Source organism: Haliotis cracherodii, unplaced genomic scaffold, assembly GCF_022045235.1.
Source record: "Haliotis cracherodii isolate W230 unplaced genomic scaffold, xgHalCrac1.p SCAF_4, whole genome shotgun sequence".
Lineage (NCBI taxonomy): Eukaryota > Metazoa > Mollusca > Gastropoda > Lepetellida > Haliotidae > Haliotis > Haliotis cracherodii.
Window position 1 is genome coordinate 54,383,299 of NW_027266297.1, and position 23,195 is coordinate 54,406,493.

Here is a 23,195-nt window from a genome sequence, read left to right on the forward strand (position 1 = left end):
TACAGTATCTTTGTTGAACATTTTGAACACATTGAGTGAGTCAAAAAGTTATTTATCTGAAATATTTTATTGTTATCCATTTTGTAATTAAATCACCATTGAATCTTATAACACTTGTCCTATCTTGTTTCAGAAACCTATTTGAGGTTTATCTGAAGCCATATTTCCTGGAAGCATACAGGCCCATCAAGAAGGGGGACATCTTCCTTGTCCGAGGCGGTATGAGAGCCGTTGAGTTCAAAGTGATTGAGACAGACCCATCCCCCTACTGTATTGTAGCTCCAGACACAGTCATCCACTGTGAAGGAGAGCCCGTCAAAAGAGAGGTAGGACACTCTTTGTTTGGATTTTGTCATGAGTGATGAATATGTTGATTTGAGGGTGTGGCAGTTGGGTGCCCTAACACACTGAAAGTTAGTTTGAATAATACAAGCCTGCCAAATTTACCCATTTGGAAGAGATAAGTTGATAGTTGTGCCCTTTTCCTTCCTAAGGGATCAATTGTCTGACATCAATTCTTGTAATCCATTACTAATCTTGGACCATATATATGTATTAGGGCTGCAACGAATATTCGAGGCGAATACGATTCGTATCATGAATATAGGGTAACAGATACGAATATTAATTCACAAATACAATAAAAAGTCATCAGTTGATGTATCATTTGTCATATTCAGCATGTTCAGTGAGGCAACAACAACATAAAATATTTGACATGGTTTGTTAATTTTTAATATATTATTAAATATATTATTCATTTATATACTGCATTTATCCAGGTGACCAGTGACCACAATACTGTCAAATTAAATAGTATAAGAGTGTTGTCTTTTGAAGAAATCTATGCATAAAATATGTTCTTATGGGTAGTTTTTTTATGTAAATGCATATGCTTGCATATTCATAAATATTCCATTCTAGTGGCCACGAATAACAAATTCAATACATGAATGGATATGGTTCGATTTACTGAATATGCGAGTGAATCGTAACAGCCCTAATATGTATGTATATAGATCTATATAGGTCATCATATAGCTAGAATATTGTCGAGTGCTGTGTCAAACAACAAACCAACCAACCATAATTAGAATGTCATTCCTGTTGCTAAGACAAACATTGGTATATGTGATGAAATGCTGATGTGATGAAATAGTGTTTTAGAATCTTGATGTCCATGCGGTTACATATATTTTCACTGCTGGGAAGTACCTCAAGTACCTCATGGCATTGTTTCAAAGGAACATGCAAATAACCATGATGACATAGGAATTAAGTGCACTTGATACTACACCTTTGGTACTACAAGTACTACATTAAAGTATGTATCTTCAAGTAAGGCAAGTCAAGTAATGATAGTTCCAGCAGTCTTGTTTGAAAAACCTTAATGTCCCTGTTCCTCCTGGAGAAATCCCTTATGTTACTTCTTCAAAGCGAAATGAAAACAAACTAGGAATAAAGTTTATTTGAAATAATGTCTTTGTCACAGTGAAAATGGAAACAAAAATACATGAAATAAACAAAACAATAAACCAACATCAGGTGACTTTACGTTTAAAAGTGGAATAATTTTTAAACAACTTTGTCCAATCAGTTATGACTAAGGTCCCTCTTCTCGGTTTGTTGGGAGCACATGGTCTGATAAAGGGTGCATCATGACCTTCATTATGAATGAATAAAAGCTGTTCAAAAAAATAAATTCTGTCAAAATGGGGGTAACGTAAGGGTCACATTTTGAGAGTACAAATGGCATCATCTGCATGCTACCTGAACGATAGAGATCATGGGTACAAAGGGAGGGCACAGTTTTAGTCTGGTAACAGTTTTGACAAAGAAATGAACATTGAATTGATATTCAATTCCAATTTGTCAGCAATTTTATATATTATATATTTTTAGTGGGGTGAAATTTTGAAACTGATGTTTCTTCTTACAACTTGCCACTCATATGCACAATGTTTTGGCCCTTTTTATGATACTATTTTCCTTATTTACAAGTTAAACTCATATTATATTATATATATGATATCCAGATAAACATTTACTTTACTTGTTACTTAGTATCACCGAATTCACAAGAATTCTGACTTTATTTAAAGAATGACCCATATCTGATTTTCTCTGTGATTTCGTTGTTTGTCATTAAAAATATGCCCATTATTCTCGTGGAGTTATTCTCGGAGTTACTGTGGTGAATGTTTCTGGGCTGGCATCACTCAGGACTTTCACGTTGAGCTGACATGCAGTAATATCAGGTTGTTACTGAAGAATTGTTGTCAGTGATTGTTGAACTCCTTATCACAGTTATCAGTGTTTGCAGTGAAGCGTGTAATTCAAGGAGTCCCTTTTCAGAAACTAATGCCACATAGTAAGGATTTAAGGGGTCCCAAATACTGGTTATTATTTGATGTCATTGTCTATCTGAACCCATTTTGTAAGCTATGACTACATTCTCTTGATATTTGCTGATGATGTTGCAGGAAGAGGAAGAGGCTCTCCATGAAGTTGGGTATGATGACATTGGAGGTTGTCGCAAACAGCTGGCTCAGATCAAGGAGATGGTTGAACTCCCACTCAGGCACCCACAACTCTTCAAAGCTATTGGTGTCAAGGTACGTTCACAGACTTGTCAACATCACAGACAGTTTTGCATTTCAGCTTGAGTGTTAGAGTTGTCAGGCCTTCTGGTCAAACTTGAATTGTAGTGTAACAAGGTGGGACTCTTGAAGATGTATTAACAGTCATTTGATGACAAAGTCAATTATTGAAACTTTTGAAGTGGTGAACTGGTGCCTTTTGATAATTTGGGATTTTTTTAAAATAATTATTTCATGAGGACAAGTTGGACTTATACTGAAAATGAGGGTTAGTGCTCTATCCCTGAGCAGAACCCCAAAACTGTTGAATATTTCTTGATGAAACTTGCTATACAGATCATTCTAGTGGTGAACAGGGCTCTTTGTGGCTTCTGATATTGAAATAAACTGAACGGCAATATTTTTTTCTTCACTGAACTTAATGGCATTGAACTAAAAGCGGGCTATGATTAGGGGGGAGGGGGGATATGTCATCTCCTGATGACTCTTGTTAAATATCTACACCACAAGGATTAGAGTTGTTTTCTTTTGTCTGAGGTTGTGGTATTTCCTGCATCATTCCTTTGGTAACTGTTTTTTTCTTAAGCTGACTATTTGAATTACACAGTTTGAGATTGTGGTATGAAAGAAGATAATGAATGCTTCCCTGAAGGGGCATTCACACGGTACAACTAGTTGTATACAATTTGTTGCATGCAACAGATTGCATCGTGTGAACGGGCAAGTCGGTCCAACTTTTGACGTATGCAACTTGTTGGACGCGAGTTGTACGAAATAGGACATGCTCTATTTTCATGCGACAAGTTGTATGAACACAGCCAATCAAAACGCGTATGAAATTCACGTGACATTTACACGTCAATTTGTAAACAAATGGCGACTCCGATTCACGTCGGTAACTTCTGTTTTTCGGTATCCTAAGTGTCACCACTTGCCGCCGTGTGCATGCCGAGTTGTATACAACTTCAGTTTGTGCAACTAATTGCATACAACAAGTTGTATACCACTAGTTGTACCGTGTGAATGCCCCTTTAGGGAATCATAGGGAATGAAGTTAATGTAGCTTGACCCTGATTACTGATTTTTGACTATGTTGTATACATTGATTTATGATCATTATCACTATAATCTGCAGCCACCCAGAGGTATTCTGTTGTATGGACCTCCAGGAACTGGTAAAACACTCATTGCCAGAGCTGTTGCTAATGAAACAGGAGCCTTCTTTTTCCTCATAAATGGTGAGAGATTTGACATCAATATGTAGTCAGTTGACCTTGTTGAATAAATCAAATCTCATAAATGATCTTGATAATATTTAAGTGTCAAGAAATCAGGGATACCGTGAAGCATGTTAATTTATTAAAATATCAAAGATATTTAAATATCAGGATATCGAACATTCACTGATAGACCTAATGGTAATAATGTTTTGCTAAAATTTGTGTAAGTTCTGTCATCAGATTCTTGCCCCAAATTACTTTTGTATCTTTGTTGAAATCTGACAAATGCTTGACACTATTCTTCATGTTTTGTATTAAACAGGCCCTGAAATCATGAGTAAGCTGGCTGGTGAGTCTGAAAGTAACTTGAGGAAAGCTTTTGAAGAAGCTGAAAAAAATTCTCCAGCCATAATCTTCATTGATGAACTTGACGCCATTGCCCCAAAGAGAGAAAAGGTAAGTTTGGCATATGTTGTCTTTTATACATGTGTGTAATAAGGGAGGCATTCTGCTTATGTTCAAAATGATGAAGGCTTTTATAGGTATGTGTTGTGTACAGTTTGTATGGTTTTGCTGTTGTTTTCTTTATTTGAGGTAAATAGAACATCATATATCTAGATCTCTTCTTCTAAAGACACCTGTAATTGGGTCCTCATAATGCCAATAAATTGACAAAACAGTACTCAAAATGCACATCAAGTCGTCCTTGTCATTGCCCCAATGTCCAAAGTTAAATATTTGGGGGTCCCTAGATTCACCCACCAAAGGAGCAAACCTCAAGGACGTTAGGACCCATGTTGTATTACAATGCTCACTCAGTATGCTATGGCAAGGTTTGCTACAAGATTTTTTGAGTTGTCTCCCTTGATAATTGTTATATTGGCATTGGAAATACCTGTTGTCAACTCAAACTTCAAACACTTCATATCAATCAACAACTTCAACATCGCCATATTACAATAGGAGATGTGCAGTGCAAAGTTTTTGAATAGGGGATTTTCTGAAAAATATTGCTTTTTCTTATTTTAAACTTAGAAATATGTTGTGAGTCAAAAGTTAGGGGGGGGTTGTGAGCCCTGCTCACTTTTTGTCTTGTATTTGTAATTATTATTCCAGTATTTTGTTCATCTACCAAGCATTGACATGATGTGACAACTTCTGACAATTCAATTCAGACACACGGTGAGGTAGAGAGACGTATTGTGTCCCAGCTGTTGACATTGATGGATGGTCTGAAACAGCGATCTCATGTCATCGTCATGGCAGCAACAAACAGGCCCAACAGCATTGATCCTGCTCTTAGAAGATTTGGTAAGTGGTGCACCTCAACAACAACCCTGCAGTGGAAACTGATATTTTACTACTGTTTTATTCTGATATGTTTCATTATTGCTGAAAAATGTGATGTTTGTGTTTTAGGTCGTTTTGATCGTGAAGTTGACATTGGAATCCCAGATGCCACCGGACGTCTTGAGATTTTGAGAATCCACACAAAGAACATGAAGCTTGGAGACGATGTGGATCTTGAACAGGTAAATAACATGAACATATCCTCAACTGTTCCAGAGTTCTGCTTCAGTAAACAATCAAAATGGGGTTTTTCTCACTCCTCTGCCTTAGCTCCTGTTTGATGTTATGTGGTCTTGCTGGCCGAAAGATATAGGACAAGAAACAATTTGTTAAACCATTGAGTGTCTTACTGTTAGATTTGGCTTTGACAAGTGTACAGTTACCATGGTAAGCTTTGTGTTTATTTTGCTTTTATTGTTTCACACTTTGTGTGTGTATATAATTTTTATTAAATCTAAATCACAACTTATGTAATATCACAAATTTAGCCACCTCTCTCATGTATTTGATTGATTATTTATGTACAAATTATTACCTAATGTTAAGAGTTTAGTGCTGACATGTCCACTGTATTTATCAGATAGCCCAGGAGACTCACGGCCATGTTGGAGCTGATCTGGCTGCCCTGTGTTCCGAGGCTGCCCTTCAGCAAATCCGAGAGAAGATGGACCTTATTGATCTGGAGGATGAAACAATTGATGCTGAGGTCCTCGATTCCCTTGCAGTCACCATGGAGAACTTCAGGGTATGATGTTGGGATGTCTGTTCTTCAGGTTCATCAGTGAGCCTGAATTCATGTTGGAAAGATCCATGTTTTGGGAAAGGAAAATAAAATGATTTGTTAACTGTCAGTGAGAAAACACAGGGACATATGTCCAATAAGTGAATTTAGGGAAATTATGTTCTTGTATTCTATATACATACAGAGAAACTCCATAACAATATTAAGAATACAAGATTATTAGGGCCAGAGGTTTTGTTGGATCAAATCAGACTGCATTTTTAGTATCCCCATCAGAATCAGGAGATTCAGCAGTTATGTAGTGTGAAGTACATCTTGGTTAAATGTAGACAACCTTTGTGTGGTATTTACATCTACATTACTTTGTTGTTCCAGTGGGCTTTGAGCAAGAGCAACCCAAGTGCCCTCAGAGAGACATCAGTGGAGGTGCCAAACGTCAGTTGGGAAGACATTGGAGGTCTGGAGAGTGTGAAGAGAGAGCTTCAGGAACTTGTACAGGTGGGTAGCCTCTAGGTACAGAATTGTGTTTCTTAGCTCTCCCAGGACCGAACAACCAGGGTTTGAATCCCAGATTTGTTTCATTTATGATCCTTGCTTTATTTGAACCATATCCATTCCCATGGGTTTCGACAAAGTGGTAAACATCGGCAGCCTGCGTCACTGAGACCTTTCCTGCCACATTACACTAGCATAGTGTGATATTGCTGAAATATTATTTAAAGATGTTGAAAATTGGCCCTGACATTTGCACTAAAGTGTGTTTTCATCCAGTATGGAGAGAATATTCAACTAACAAGACTGGCAGCAAAAATATAAATGTCTTGTGTTTATGACATGTACTCTTGTATTTGCTGTCCCTGAAAATCTCTTTATTTTCTATATCTGAAAGTACAAGGCATCTTTATTTGACTGATACTTGCAGTACCCTGTTGAGCATCCGGAGAAGTTCCTCAAGTTTGGCATGACCCCGTCCAAGGGTGTTCTGTTCTATGGCCCTCCTGGATGTGGTAAGACACTGTTGGCCAAGGCTATCGCCAATGAATGTCAAGCCAATTTCATCTCCATCAAGGGACCTGAGCTGCTCACTATGTGGTTTGGAGAGTCAGAAGCAAATGTCAGAGACATCTTCGACAAGGTCAGTTTCGTATTGCCCTAAAAAAAGCCACATAAGTTTTAAGACTTTATGACTAATCTTTACATGATTGATTCTATTTGTAGTAAGAAAACTTCGAAAAATCAATTTTATTATTGATAATTATCAATGTATACTCTGTGATATGTGTTGATGATTGTGTTGATGATTCCTGTTGTTAAACAACATTCACTGACTCCCTATTAACATTAAAATATTCACTCGTAATGATCTACTTGGAGTTACGGTTGGCCGACGAACAAATATCTGTGCATAATTGTGTCCCTCAGGCTTGCTGGAAACTATGGTCATGGGTTCGAATCTCAAATTCATGCTGATTATGTTTTTAGATTTGTTGGCTGCACCCCATGGCTGTGGGTTTCACAAAGTGGTATACGTTTAATAACTGCATCACTAGGGGCTTTTCTCCGACATCAAGCTGACATGCCGTCATCTGACTGAAATGCCGTTCAAAGTGGCATTGAAACCAAACTTACTCAAGGTCTGTTGTATATTGTAGGCAAGATCTGCAGCTCCCTGTGTACTGTTCTTCGATGAGTTGGATTCCATAGCCAAGGCTCGAGGTGGCAATGTTGGTGATGGAGGTAAGTAATATAGCTTCTGACCCATGGGTTGTTTGTCCTGAAGGTACTGAGTGCAAAAATAGTTGTGTATGAGGTTGGATTTACAGTGGCTTTGTAATGAACATTATTGTATGATGGTTAGACTATTTCAGGATCATCTCGTACCCCTGCCCCTTTTGGTCATAATAGTCTTAGTTGACAGTCGCTCTAACTCTGTTTGTGTAACCCAGGTGGTGCTGCCGACAGAGTTATCAACCAGCTCCTGACAGAAATGGATGGTATGAGTGCAAAAAAGAATGTCTTCATCATTGGAGCAACAAACAGGTGAGTCATATCTTAAGTCCATTTGTAATTCAATTAACTATTTATCACAATACAAAATATGTCAATATGTAAATACAAATAAATACAATCAATTATTTGTGGTGAATGTTTGCTAATGCCAAAAGACCATCTTTCTCAGGCAAGGGAGTTTACTGACTGTAAAAGTCCAGTTTCCACCCTTGCTAAACTATGCTGGAACTTCATGGCCCAATCATAATGCAACCAGTGGCAATTACGAGTTATGTCCCTTTTATGTCCCTCCCATTGACCAATCAGAGTCCACCTCTCTTATCACTTGCATTTGCTTGAAACAAAATGATGGTGCCCAGTCAAGATGATTTAATAGATACTCAAGATCTTTATTTTAATAAGATGGGACCCACCTCACGAAGTACATCAAGTCACTTGAGCACTTTGATTGAAAACGTGAAAAGATAGGGAAAACATATGTCGACCACCACTTGACAGTACACATGCTCTGCAAATCCTGCAGTCAACAGAAATCTGCATGGCACTCGCCATGTTGTTTATAAACCGAATGTCGATTTCGGTATGCGATTTTTATTGGACAATGCATAGTCTCATTAGTCAAGCCAAAATATAACTCTACAATTCCAGCCCATTTTTTAGAGTCAGTTAACTCCCTTGCCTCAGTAAGATGAAAGACCACAAGTGTAAGATGTGTGAATCACTGAGTGATAATGAAACGCTTCTGTAAAGTTGACTCAACTTGTGCAGATAAAGTTTGGATATCTCTGAACCTACTCCTCTACCTTACCTCCAGTCAGACAGTTTTGTTGTCTTGCTGGTCATTAAATAGAGGAAAAGAAACAATTTGTTAAACTGTTGAGTTTCTTATTTTTGAGAGATTTGACTTTGACAAGTTGACAGTGATGAAATGTTTCTGTTGATAGATGCATGATTGCTGTTGAAGCATTAAGAAATTCACTCACATGTTTATACTGATAGCATGCATATTTTAACCTTAAAGGGTGAATGTAGTCTTATGCATTAATGATACAAACACAATTTCCTCTTTGTTTTATTTTCAAAATGGTCATAACAGATTTGACAAAAGAATAACCATTTACTGTTGCCTACAGACCTGACATCATAGATCCTGCCATTCTTCGACCTGGCCGTCTTGATCAGCTCATCTACATTCCTCTCCCAGACGACAAGTCAAGGATTTCAATCCTCAAGGCAAATCTCAGAAAATCACCAGTGTCAAAGGTTTGTGTTTCCTAGTTTCTATTTTAGTTGCCTGCTGGTATGATTATTTAAGCACTGTACTACTTGTAGTGTCCTTATGACAGTTTGACTCAATCTATCGCCTATCTGAATCCTCTTCATAGTCAAAACGTCCCATTTAATGACATTTTCCAGATTGTTTGCGGCAAATGCAAATAGGAGTAGTTTCCTGGCACTGTGACCTTGTTCTGTAACATAGCAATGTATGACGTCATTAATGGAAGGTCACATTGACAATATATTGCTTGTATGTTGAGTACTGGTGGTGGCTATTGGGGTTATTTTCACTATTCAGAGCTCCAGATAAGCTGCGTATTTGAGTGAAATACGCATCAGAAATGCAGAAATACGCAGTAAAATATAATCCAAGCGTATCAAATACGCAATGAGCAACACAGATACGCTACAAAAATAAAACTTGTGCGTATCATCAACATATTGTGAAGTAACCCTGCGTATTCGATTAGCAAATCAGCAACTTATTTTGAAATTATAAACGGGCATTCCGTCAACCTTGCCAAACTCCACGATGACAGTCACATCATGATCATTTGCCATCACACTTTCTTGTGGAAGTATCGTGGTATTTTTGAGTCGAACCCACACGACACCAGTTTTCAGGGACTAGATGAATAGTTTTTTTTCTTAATATTTAACTTAAATACCCACATGTGTAAAAACTAGTGGGTAACAGAAATTTGAATACGCAGATAGAATTACTGATACCCAATGATTTTAAAATGCATGGGTAAAATACCCACAACACCAAAAGCTTATCTGGAGCTCTGCTATTGCGTGTGTACTGTAGCCCACACTATTGCAATAGTACAAAAGTTTTGATAATTGTAATAAAGTATTGCTGACAATTTCAAAGGCCGACATTTTTCTCCCTGTTGCCACTCAGATCCAGGGAAAGTTATTTATAACTAATTGCAACTATTGAGACTATCGATTGTAATGCATACTATCAACGATACTTTGGTATGTTTATATTCCTATCGATACAGTACTAACGTCTGGCAAACAGTTACAATAGTTTGATATATCGTCTCACCCTATTGAGTACTGAGTATAATCTGTACGAAGCAGTTAAAACAGAATGTTATAATGTCTTTGATTAAGATGTTGGTGAATAAGCCTAAGCATGTGTTATCAGACAATTGTAATCAGTGTATGCAATTATTTGGATGAGAGTTGTCTCCCTTGTAAACCATCACAATTCAACACACAGGTCGTCCAATGCTGACTAATGTCATTTGCTTGTCATAATATTAACAGCAAAACATTTCCATTGTTCAGGATGTGGAATTGGATTACCTAGCTAAGGTGACCCATGGCTTCAGTGGTGCTGACTTGACAGAAATCTGCCAGCGAGCGTGTAAGCTGGCCATCCGAGACTCGATCCAGGCTGAGATCAGGATGGAGAGACAGAGGGCAGCAAACCCAGAGGCTGATATGGTAGGTTATGATCACAGCGCTGCTGAGAGAACTTTAGTACTCATAGTGAAACAACATCCGGTCATATTGACTAGTATCCATTTTTTTCAAAATCGAGGATGTACCTGTGACTATGCTTTCCAATTATATGTGCCACCGTACTAATGTCACATCAAATTTCTAAATATGTTTATTATGCAGTTTAGTTACACCTGTCACTCCATAAAGGATGTACTGCAATTATTTCAATATAAATGTGATGTTTGTATCATTTTTGTGTGTCTGTGTTTGTGGTTTGGGTGTTGGCGTTGTGTATGTGTGTGGACATATCCTGTGTGATAATATTTTGTGAGGGTTTTGACAGATTTGAATTTGAATTTCCTGTCGAATCTCATTAATTTGAGCTATTAATGACTTCCTTGTTCCCTACCTATGTTTCTTACTTCTGATTGTGATATGTCCTTGCAGGAGGTTGAGGAGTTTGACCCAGTGCCAGAGATCACAAGAGCTCACTTTGAAGAGTCCATGAAGTTTGCCAGGAGATCAGTCAGTGACAATGACATCAGGAAATATGAAATGTTCGCACAAACATTGCAACAGAGTCGGGGATTTGGAGGTGGTTTCAGGTGAGACAACTTTACATCTTCACATCTTCAGATTTGTTGAAATATGTTGGTGTCCCTTGAGAATAATGAATTTGAAGCACCTTGGGAACAACATTAGACTGACAAGATCCAAACAGGAAGAGATGAGCCTTTTGTATTTCATAACCAATGGCTGCAATTTGTTGTACATGACCCGTTAATCTTTGGTTCGATTCCCACACCAGTTTGTCAGCACTATAAACATGCTTGTGGTAAACCTTGGACCTGTATCACTTCGGGGTGTTCTGCAACATCAACCTGAGTGGTCATAGGGAATGACTTGACCATGAGCTGCATCTTCCCCTGCATGCACTGTTTCTCACTTTGTTCACTACTGTTGTTTGGGAGTGTAATGTACAAATATGCAAACACCCATGAAGTGTGCCATTTCCCTTTTTCGTTGCCATGTTTGCCTTTGAAACAATATCTTAAGTCTTACAGGAAAATTAAAGGTGCCTGATGTTATGAGTGATAGCAAAGGGTTTATACCTCAAAACCACTCACACAACAGAGAGAGAAACTAACCCTTTTTAGTCCACTAGTCCTTATAATGATAACATATAGCAAAACCCTTAAAAAGGACTATAGGACTAGTGCCAATTTCTAATGCTGCACAGTTAATATGGATTACACAACAATCTAACTGCAGTTAGATATAATATAACAAGTAAGGGCACACTAGCAATACTATCGGCTAAGCATTATGGTAGTATTAATATGCAATGTCATAATCATCGGACATTGTTATCACAGTGGTACATTGTTAACCGAGCATCAACATGATCTCTGTTCTCTCAGCCCCGACATAGGTGCAAATTCACAAACAGGTAATGGGGTCCTCATTTTAGATAAAACAGGAAGAGGCAACAATCCAGGCTGTGTCACTTCAAGTTACAAATGCCACTGCCCTTCTACAATGATCACAAGTGTTTTGAAATGTTTTGCCGACAAGCTACCTACTTTCACTGAAACACAAAAGCTACTCACTTGAATCAATCAGATCACAAACTGGACATTCAATTACATAACAAGCAATTCACTCAAATGAAAGCCCCTTCAGAGCTCCAGATAAGCTGCGTATATGCGTGAAATACGCATCAGAAATGCAGAAATACACAGTAAAATATAATCCAAGCGTATCAAATACGCAACGAACATTACAGATACGCTACAAAAATAAAACTAGTGCGTATCATCAAAATATTGTGAAGTAACCCTGCGTATTCGATTAGCAAGTCAGCAACTTATTTTGAAATTATAACCTGGCATTCCGTCAACCTTGCCAAACTCAACGATGACAGTTACATCAGGATCATTTGCCATCACACTTTCTTGTGGAAGTATCGTGGTATTTTTGAGTCCTATAAAGCTATGGAACCCACACGACACCAGTTTGCAGGGACTAGATGAATAGTGTTTTTAAATATTTAACTTAAATACCCACATGTGTAAAAACTAGTGGGTAACAGAAATTTGAATACACAGGTAGAATTACTGATACCCAATGATTTTAAAATGTATGGGTAAAATACCCACAACACCAAAAGCTTATCTGGAGCTCTGGCCCCTTACCTCAAGTCAAGTACCTAGTATACTGATCAACAGATAAAAGTATACTGATCAACAGATAAAAGTATACATCCCATATTCAAACATACATCATAAGGTATCATATAACAATAAAGTATTGTGATGTGTGTTAACATTCCAGATTTGATACACACTTTATCACGGTCAGGAGCAGATATTAATCCTGTGAGAGCACAGATGTCCCAGTCTTCTTATGCACTGCATTTCACTGTACAAAACTGCATCCCTTTGGCATGCCAGAAATCAGTGGCAGGGTTAGAAACTAACAGTTTTCATTCACTTGTCCTTATGATGATAAGCAAAACCCTTAAAAAGGGCAAATTTCTACTAGTCCTTATGATACCTTTACCATTGGGCAGTTTGGCAAGGACTAAAGGACTAGTGCCAAAACACTGAATGGTCATGCGTTTGAATCCTGGTTCAACCTAGTTTATGTTTCTAGGTTTGTCAACACTATGCGCTCGTCGGTTTCACCAAAGTGAAAAACTTCTGAGACCTGCAACACTTTGGGCTTTCCTCCCACATTAAGCTGACACACCTTGTATAACTGGAATACTGTTAGAGGTGGCATTAAACCAAACTCACCCACCAAACTTTTGTCAATAATTTAAGGTTTCTAACCCACTTTCCATGAACCTTAGGAAAAGGACGTAATATATATTTTGCAGGCAAAAAGAGCTATATTACCAGAATACCACTATATGCAATAATAATGAATACATATCACAATACTTTTGGAAAATACCGATATGTTTCGTTTTTCAAAATCATGCATATTTTCAATAATATGCAGGAAAAGGTTTTTTTAATTCAGGTTCATAACGAATTATGGATGAAAGAATGCATGCAATATTTCGTGGTGCTTATCGCAATAAATTTCAATTCGAAAGTCAGTGATAGCTACTTAGTATTCCCTGTATTGTAGCCCTTTTCTGGTGTCCCCCGCCGTGATATTGCTGTAATGTTGCTAAAAGCGGCATTAAACCATACTTACTCACTCACTCCCTGTATTGCAGCAACATCTTGTCAGGAGTACATTGGTCATGCAGGCATGTCACTTACAGAGTTGTCTCCCTTTGACCAGGTTCCATAAAGTAATTTGTGTTGCAGAAATGTTAGAAGAAATTTTTTTGAAAATAAACTTCCATTAATACAAGATAAGATTAAGATTATTTACATACACTACAATGACTACAGATGACTACAGATAACTGGTTTTGGAAGGGTGATTGAATTAATTTAGCCCCAGAGCTCAGAGTTGGTGTTTGGACATGTGTGGTATGGAATGATGATGCATTCAAATATACTGTACCTTTTAGAGTTGTTTGATTTTCTACTTGAAAAGAAAGAGGAATGGAATTTGTTTATTAGTGTAAATGTAGAGACTGGGAGTCTGTGCTGCAACTGGATTGGTTGAAAAATGTTATATGCGATTGGATCCCAGGAAATCTTTCAATCTTTCATGCCTTTATGTTCGTGAAATGGATAACACTTTTATTAAATATTGAGTTTCATAAATATTTATCAGAATGACTTTATTCTACCAATCAGGCGAGTTCAGTTAGCATGTGATGTCATCCATTGTGTCATGACACCTTAACATTCAAGGGTGATGTCATCATGGTCATAGCATTCCAGAGTGACATCATCCCTCACAGAAAATGACACACAATGTTTATCTCCTTAATACAAATATCAAAGTTAATTATATGAATCTATAAATGTGACAAGTCGTTGACATTCAAATTGAGATGTTAGCCATTGAATGGTTATAGCTTTATGGTTTGTGTCTAACAGAATGTATCTTATTTAGTCAAGACATTTTCATGGCTTGAGGGATTTGAATTGCTTCAAAAAATGCACCTATATACCTTATTAAAATCAAATTTGTGTATAAGGTATATCATAACTGATATTTGATTAAATGTAACACCTCAAGATCTTTCCTGAACTTCTATAAAAAGGCAACAGGTTCCATTTCCCACAATCCATAGACACTTAGGGAGAAAATAAAAAGGGACTCTTTTGAGAATTTTTTACCAACATAAGTCATATCTCTTTGACTATTAACTTCTTTATATTTTTTAGTCTCCTTTCAGTAATATTTCTCACCATGGTAACAGATTTATGTTCAAATGAAAAAAACAACAAATGTGGTATTGACTATAGTAAGGGAAAGTCATTATATTTCTAGGTCTTTGTTAATTCAAGACAGTATGCTACAAATGTCAATGTGAACAAAATGGTCAGTGTTATCTTGTGTATGTTGAGGACAGCTTAATTTTGTTTTTATTATTTTAATTAATGATAGAATAATTTTTATATTTTGTTTTAACCTACTTGTTGACATAGCTACAAACAAGTAAGGATCTGTATGCCATATGATTATGAGAGTGGTTGGATGCTGAATAATCTGGACAAGGATGTGATAAATACTACTTCTGTGTATTGGGAGGTCACAGTAAATCAGTTAGATTTTCATGCAAATGTTTCAAAAATATGATGCTAAAGAAATTTTGATTGTACATTATTATTACTTTAAGCAAACTGTTCAAGACATCTGTGAACATTAATTGTTAACAGGCGAATCACATGAAGCATGAATGTTTGGTAGGACTGTGTGTGGTGTATTTCATCAAGTAAAGAAACAAGGGAACACATGAAGTGATTATCGCCTATGTAGGTACTTGGGGACAATCAAATGGTGGTGTTCAGTAAATGATAAAGTCTAATTATGTATTATCAAGGTTCATACAGTCTTTAAAAGACCTTGAATTCTAAACATCCCTCTTGAAATACCTTGATTGTTAAGTGTCTACCTTCATAAGCCTTTAGAATCTCCAAAATAGCTTGATAAGCCTTCAATTTTTACTAATTGACATGACCTTGTCAATAAAAGTATTAAAATTCATGACAGCCAATTAATTTTATTTGTTAGTTGTGAAAATAAATCTGGTTGGAAAATTTGTGATGTTCATTAGGTCCTTTAGTACTACTAACATATTCTATACTGGATTTTAAGAAAAAATATTAACAAACGAGGGCTCAAAAGGCCTTGAAAATAACAGTTGACAGCCTTGAAAAGGTTTCAAATTTTAGGTGTTTCATATCTGTAGAAACCTTGATTTGCCTAATCAGTAAAACCTAGCACTAATTATCTGTTTCTTTATTGTATTGTATAAGTTATCTTAGGTACACAGGTTCAATGTCGGCTGTGTTTGATAGGCCCTTGTGCATTGACAGTTGTTTCTAAGTCTTTGTCATATCAGTTAAAACACTTGATAAAACAGTAAGTTTATGGTGCTACTTCTACATGTAAATCTTGTGCTGACTGTGTTAGGCCTGGAGTGTGATCAGTGTTGGGACAGTTACTGGCACCAACCAGCCAGGTCCCAGGTTAGTTTGGCTGCTTTACATAGGCTAGCTTTTCATCAGTAATTGGAAATATACACCTTGCCAGAAAATAGCTTGACAGGAATAGGCTCCACCTGCTGGTCTGTCTCGACTTATCTACACATGGAGTTTACATTGGAGTTCTCAATGGAAGCATGCACTCGTCCACTGATTGCATGTTTGACACCTTTAGACAAAGATGCAATTGTGTTTTTTGAAGTCTCTGTATTCATTTCTAGGGCTCTGTTGGCACTGCTGCCTCAGGCTCCATGGCTTTCTGTTTAAACTAGCGTCCTTGGTGATGATTTTTGGCTTGTCAGTTCCATACCGATGCTCTAGGATTTCACCAGAGTGATAAACATCTGAGACTTGCCTCCCTTTGGACCTAGGTAGCCTAGCACATTAACTTCACACACCTTGATATAACAGAAATGTGTTGAACACAACTCGTTCGGGCTCACTGTTTACGCAGTAGGGGCAGTGCGTTAAGGTGTTGCTTGGTGGTTAAAGTGGCCTTCTCGCCAAAGACCTGAGTTTGATTCTACATATGGTTGCAGTGTGTGAAGATAATTCTAGGTGTCCTGTAATGATTTCGCATTCAAGTAAAAATAAAATACCTGTTTGGGGGTGAAGTATTTTGTCATGGTTTAACATTAGGACTGTTTCATAGTTTTCCGCAGCCAGTTTGTTTGATTCTTTGGTTAAATTCAGGATTAATATTAAGTCTTCCTCTACAGTTTCCAAGGTTTAGAATAACACTCAAGACCAACTCTTAAGGGGTCTCCAGATTTGAAATACTCTAGCAGTAATTTTCAAACACTGCTCTAAACATAACTAACAAATGGCCTCAATAAACAAGTTCGATAACGAATGCCAAGTGTTTCTGCTACAAATGATGTATGGATGGTTATATGTTGTAAATTATGATATTTTTAGTCTTCATAATCAGATTGGTTTGTCGCTACCTTTGAATCTGTAATTGGAGAAGCGATACTTGACTTCAGTTTATGTAATTGAAATACAGCCTTGTAAATAGAAGTGATACCATTTATAAACAGCAACCAAAAACGGACTCATTGAAAGGAAAATATTTTTTCATCATTGTCGAATCAGTTACATCCGTAAGTAGCTTCGAAAACCTTTGAGTTCTGTTTAAGCCCAGACTTGAGAACATCTCGCAGATATCAGGAGAGATGTAGACCATTTGTAGAGGGAACAGGTGAATGTCATCTTGTAAACAGATGTCCATCACCACCCCACCTATCAAGATGCATTGTATCAACATCAAAGAGAGCCTGGGAGCATGTACATAGCTGTGACTATGTGCCTTGTACATTTCATACAAACACCGCCACCTTCTTTCTCTCCCCAGGTGTCAAGTTACACTCTTGTCGCCACCATCACAGAGCGTACATATTTCTGTTTTTCTTCTGCTCTGTGTAAATCTTGGTGAGCAGCACTATGAATGTGGAAGAAGTGTTTCACAGAGTGCAAGTGATTGCCTCTGTCTGTGATGTGGACATGTCCCGGAGTAGATTGATGCTTGTTATGAGGGGAGTTGAACTTGTCATTTTCATACATCACTTGTTTATTTCACTCGGCTTTGAAGTCCTTCATAACACAAATATTAGGCAAGTGAAACACGACTGAATTTTGGTATGTGGTCCTGATCCGGACATAAACTGCAGTGCCATGATTGTCTTCAGACTTTTTGTCTCAAAGTCTTATCTCTGCCCGGCAGATAAATTATTACAAGTAGAAAAGATGCTACGTAAATATGAACTAGTTGCTGTACAGACTGATCTCTTGTTCAGATAGCTTTCTATCTGGGGGTTACAGTATTTTGAAGATGTGTGTTGGGTATTGTTAATGAATTAAAGATACTGCAATAACAAGTGCAGAATGTGTCTGTGTTTATGGAATGCACTGAAGGGCTGGGTCAATTGGCTGACTTCACATGGTGTGTGTGGTAGGTATGCGGCTCCTTGCCTACCACAGACTGTATATTGCTGTAGTCTACGTTTGGAGAAGGGAATGACTGGGTGCCACTCTACACCTGGCCATGTTTATTGTCGACCAGTCCTTTTGTTTTGATCCACAGGAGAACACGAGCTTTGATAGCCAGCATTTTCTCCAACCATATGCCCAAAACCAAACGTTTGAGAGGTACATGATTGTGGGTTGTAAACAGTTTGACTGCGAAGGATACACTTGTTGTTACCGGGCCACCCGATTCCCTGCCACATCCCGCCCCGACTGCTTCCCTCCTTCCTTTGTCTGTAGAGATAAACTTCCGCCAGATTTCTCGAAAAGGAGCAAATAAATACAATGAAGATGCCAGGAAGCTGCTGAAACCAACATGTGGGACCCAATCTAGCTACGCCATGCATCTCAATCATTCAATACAAGAGTTTGTGATCTTAAAAAACAATTTTTTTTCTATTAGTTTTTGTCATTTGGGATGCATATTTTCCTCTAACCATCAAAGTAAGCTGTTCTGTCCCTCCTTCCTTTTCATGTAGAATCGGGAAAACACAATGACATTTAATACCCAGCAACAATGCAGTGTTGTTTCCTTGTGGTGAACTAGTTGAGATGGGGGGCATCTGCCTGCTATTCTCTTGCTTGTGTCAAAAAGCTGAAAGGCAGAGTTTGTTTGTAATGCAGCAGTGTTTAACTGTGGGGTAACCTCCAGCAAGCAAGCGGCTCACCACCCACAGACTTGTGATTTGTGCCAGCATTTCAGTGGAGAGGCATCTTATTGCGGTCTGACATTATTATGTCATTCCTGCTGCACATTTCAATTTTCACACTGGTGATAGCTGACAGATGGGAGACGATCACTGTGGCAGTCTCTCTGTCACTTTTATACCTCTCCCTACTACTAGACATTGTTCACATAGCAAGGCTCATTGATAAAGCAATGACAACAGGCAGGGAAGCTTACCGACATAGATAGGTGGCTTTCATGGAGATGAGAGGGTCTGAAAAAAGTTGTATTGAGAATGCTTTTGTTTTGGCTCATGTAGTCTTTGGTATTGAAATTATCCGTACATGGTGCAACGACTGGGCGACTTTTCTCTAATGAGGATGAGACATGCCAAGAATAATATGAGAATTATCTGTAATTAACAAGCTCTGGTCTTGCTCATAAATACTGACACATTCTAACAAAGTTGCTTCAGCTGCGCTCCTGAAAGTTTTTCCTCCTACAAAATGCATGTTTGTAATGGAGTTGAAATGTGGAAGTGTATTACCAATTACATCATCAGTTGTATGGAGATGTCCTATTGTCTGTTGTGTTCCATGTCAGATGTCTGTGGTCAAACAGTTGGAAAGTAGTTTTAATTGTTTTAAAACATGTACGTGTCGGGTGTGTTAAAGTGATTTGTTGATTTTTATAAATCCAAAGTCTTGAGTGAAGGGTAGAGCAATTCATGAATTTTTTTAATGTTTAAACATTTATTCATAGCAGTATCTTTCTATAATTTATCCAACACAAGACAAAATGCTTGATTCTTTGGAGTAAATAAACCATGTGTTAACTTTGTGATAACCTTGATACTGATATGCATGAACATTTGAGTTAGGGTCATATACTTCAATGGATTGAAATCTAGTGTCATCTCTAGGTCATGTTATTTTAAAACAACACTAAAAGTTCTTGTGTTCGGAGCAGTTGAGGCAGCCATTGCATGAAGCTAGTTCAAATGTGGTGCCACGCTACTGATAACATGTGAATGTTAGTGATAGCAGTTCTTGTAACCTGCTGCCCTAGGTTTGATGTAGCATGACAAAAATGTGGATCGTTTAAGAAATATTAATGTTTCGATGGGTGGGATGGAATGCGTGTCATTGACTCATTGTCCTGTGTGGGTTATTACGCTATTGACCAATGGTCAGGGAAAGAAACCATGAGTTCTGTTGAATTCTTTAGTCAGTAAACCCAACCATAAGGCATTTCAGCCAATGTGAGAGACAAGTGCTAATCCTTCCAGATCAGTACTCCGACTAAGGGACCAATGACTGTGTCTCGCCCTGCTAGTCTGAAAAAGGCTTTTTTTTTAACATTTACGATAGAAAATCACATTCACTCACCAGTGTTCAGTATTGAATCCTGGATGTTTGAATCTAAACACCTTCTTAGGGACACAATAAACTAATGATCTAAATGTTTCAAAATGCTGGGAAGCAGTTGATTTTTTTATTTAAATAAAAAAATCTTCAGGGTGTCTCTTGATGTATTGATTATCAGCTGATGTGATTCACATGAAACATGAATTCAGTGTGACTATTTATGTGGTGCATATCATCATGTAGCGATATTTGTCATCTGTAGGTACTAGAACAATATGATGTGTAGCAGACTCGGAGGAAAATCATATCATTAATTTGTTATGGCCTCATCTTTAGTTTTAAACATTACTTCCATTCTTGGTCTTTGATTGATGACATTTGTCATGTGTACTGAATCTTACCAGTGAGATATTTGTTATTTCAGATTCCCTGGTCAGACAGGCCCCAGTCAAGGCCCGAGTCAAGGTGGTCAGGATGGGGGCAACTTTCAGCAGGAGGATGACGATGACTTGTACAGCTAAACTTGACAGACATACCCACAGACTAACTGACTAACTGTTCTGCTGGTCATTGAGGCGGTGGCAGCGGCATTGTACAGTTTGTCTAGTTAACACTGAACTTGTTAGGATGTATCATACACAGTTTGATTTCTCTCAGCAATTTATTCGTGTACAACAAAATTCATTTCATTGTCAGTGTATGTCCTCAAAGCTTGTCATCCCGTCCCTCTGTAGTAAATTCACAAAATAACTTGAACCTCTTATTTCATTGTTTTCGACAGAAGAATTTCATATTCTTGTGTCCTAAATGTTGAATGATGTAAAATAATATTTTGCATTCATGTAGTCAATCACTAAATGTTAAGGAACATATTTCTCGTGTTTGCAAGCTTAAAAACTGTGGAATAGATTTTACTATACAGACATCAAGCTTGAAATTTCGGCAGTGGAAGAACTAAATTCACATAGACTTGTTAGTATTTATGTCTTGAACATTGCTTTGTAAGTGCTGTTTTTATAATATGTTTTGTTTATTTATGCATATTTTAAAATAGTGAAGACATATTTAATGGAAGCAAAAACAACACAATGTGGGATAGTTCCTGTTTTACTGAAGCTGATTCTTTAAGATTCGGCATCAAGATCACGTTTCTCTCCAATGCTGTGTCAACACATACACTCATGATGATTTATCAAAATGTTGTTTCCCTGGATATGTGTGAACAGTGACCAGGAAGTTAACTGTTTTGTCTGGCAATTGAAGGTGTCAAGGATGCCATCGGAACTGAAAGCAAAGGCTCTGGTTGTTGATCAAAGGAAAATCTCTGTAACATAAATGAAGCAACTTCTTGTCAATAAAGAACAATCATCAAAAATGCTGCATTGTTATATTTCTTGGAGACATTCACCGACTGAGATGATGTTTGTAATGATGTTTATTGGTCTCAGAGCGTAGTTAGATGGGGGACAGTGTTCAGCCGCTTGAGAGATTCCAGGGCTTTGGTCCTGCCCCAAACTGAAGCACATAGGGTGTCTTCTTTGGCAAGTAACTTTGTTTGAAATTCTTCTTCTTCTTCTCCTTTTTCTTCTTCTTCTTCTATAGTTCCCTAAATTATTTAGACTCACTCAAAGTGAAATGTAAGGTAATGTACTGAGAACTGACCATATTCTTGTTCCTGTAAAATATATGAGCATGTGTGCTGTGATCTGGTATTGGCTTAAAAACCTTTTGACTTCAGAATTGTTCTTTTCAGTCATATGTATACTTTTCTGAAGTGTTTTTTTAACAGTCCTTAATTTTAGGAAACATGACAGTTGGCTTTGCAAAATGGATATTTGAATTATGTATAAAATTTGGTCAATACTTATCAGAACAACTTTGATATACTAGTTGTTGTTTTTCTCCACATTCTGAAAATTATACGAGTTCAGTTGTCAAGAACCATATGACATCTTCCACTGCATCATGACAGCATTGTATGCCAGTGTGACATGCATGTCTCATCACTTTAACATTTCATGTAGAAAGTGGATGACCAAACATTTCGGATAACTTGGATGTGTTTAAATGTTGAAAAACATGATTTCAGCTTTTTGATTATTGAATACAGGGAATTTGAAGTTTGGAATCTTCTTCTTATGTTGTCAGTTCTAAATGAAATTTTTACGGTGATGATACTCTTGTAAATAGCACTTGTAAATCTAAGAACATGTTTATCTACTTATTATCCCCCGCCCATCAAAGTTGGAGGGGGGTATAGAAACTGGCTCCGTCCATCACATTTCGTTTCCGGAGCATAACCCAGAAACTGTTCAATATTTTTTCATGAAACTTTGCAGGTCTGTCAAGTACATGCTGAACTGGTGCCTTTTGCTATTACGAAATTTTAGAAATTTCTATTTTTTACGTTTCCATGGCAACAAGATGGACTTAGGTTCTGTGAGATTAGGGTTCGTTTCCGGAGCATAACTCATAAACCATTCAATATTTTTTCATCAAACTTTGCAGGTCTGTCAGGTACATGCTGAACTGGTGCCTTTTGGTATTTAGAAATTTTAGAAATTCCTATTCTTTACGTTTCCAAACCAACAAGATGGAGTAAGGTTCCAAACTTTTCTTTTTTTTACAATTTCCATGACAAGTTCCACCTCGGTTTAAAAAGGTTAGGGTTTGTTTAGATTTAATTATGTCATAAATTCTGCAACAGGGGCGGGGGTATAGCCACTCACGTTAGTGGCAAACTCTTGTTAGAAATTCCTATGACAATGATTTTGGAGACATTTTTACTTATATACTTGCAGGGCACAGCGCTATAAATTGTTATCTTAAAGTAAATCTGTAAATGGCATAT

At 37.4% G+C, this 23,195-nt stretch overlaps 1 protein-coding gene across 2 annotated transcripts in view; it reads left to right on the plus strand.

Annotated features, from left to right (window-relative positions):
* Positions 1-21,719, plus strand: part of LOC139478264 (transitional endoplasmic reticulum ATPase) — a 29,721-nt gene extending 8,002 nt beyond the window's left edge. For both annotated transcript variants that reach the window (XM_071260677.1, XM_071260678.1), the window contains exons 5-19: positions 134-326; positions 2,484-2,615; positions 3,736-3,838; positions 4,143-4,276; positions 4,996-5,131; positions 5,240-5,352; positions 5,751-5,915; positions 6,288-6,410; positions 6,835-7,047; positions 7,565-7,649; positions 7,859-7,952; positions 9,056-9,185; positions 10,503-10,661; positions 11,109-11,266; positions 20,769-21,719. In XM_071260677.1, coding sequence (XP_071116778.1) covers positions 134-326; positions 2,484-2,615; positions 3,736-3,838; positions 4,143-4,276; positions 4,996-5,131; positions 5,240-5,352; positions 5,751-5,915; positions 6,288-6,410; positions 6,835-7,047; positions 7,565-7,649; positions 7,859-7,952; positions 9,056-9,185; positions 10,503-10,661; positions 11,109-11,266; positions 20,769-20,865 — 2,035 coding nt within the window. In that variant the 3' untranslated portion in view covers positions 20,866-21,719. The remainder of the gene's footprint in view (positions 1-133; positions 327-2,483; positions 2,616-3,735; positions 3,839-4,142; positions 4,277-4,995; positions 5,132-5,239; positions 5,353-5,750; positions 5,916-6,287; positions 6,411-6,834; positions 7,048-7,564; positions 7,650-7,858; positions 7,953-9,055; positions 9,186-10,502; positions 10,662-11,108; positions 11,267-20,768) is intronic.
* Positions 21,720-23,195: the final 1,476 nt, after the last annotated feature.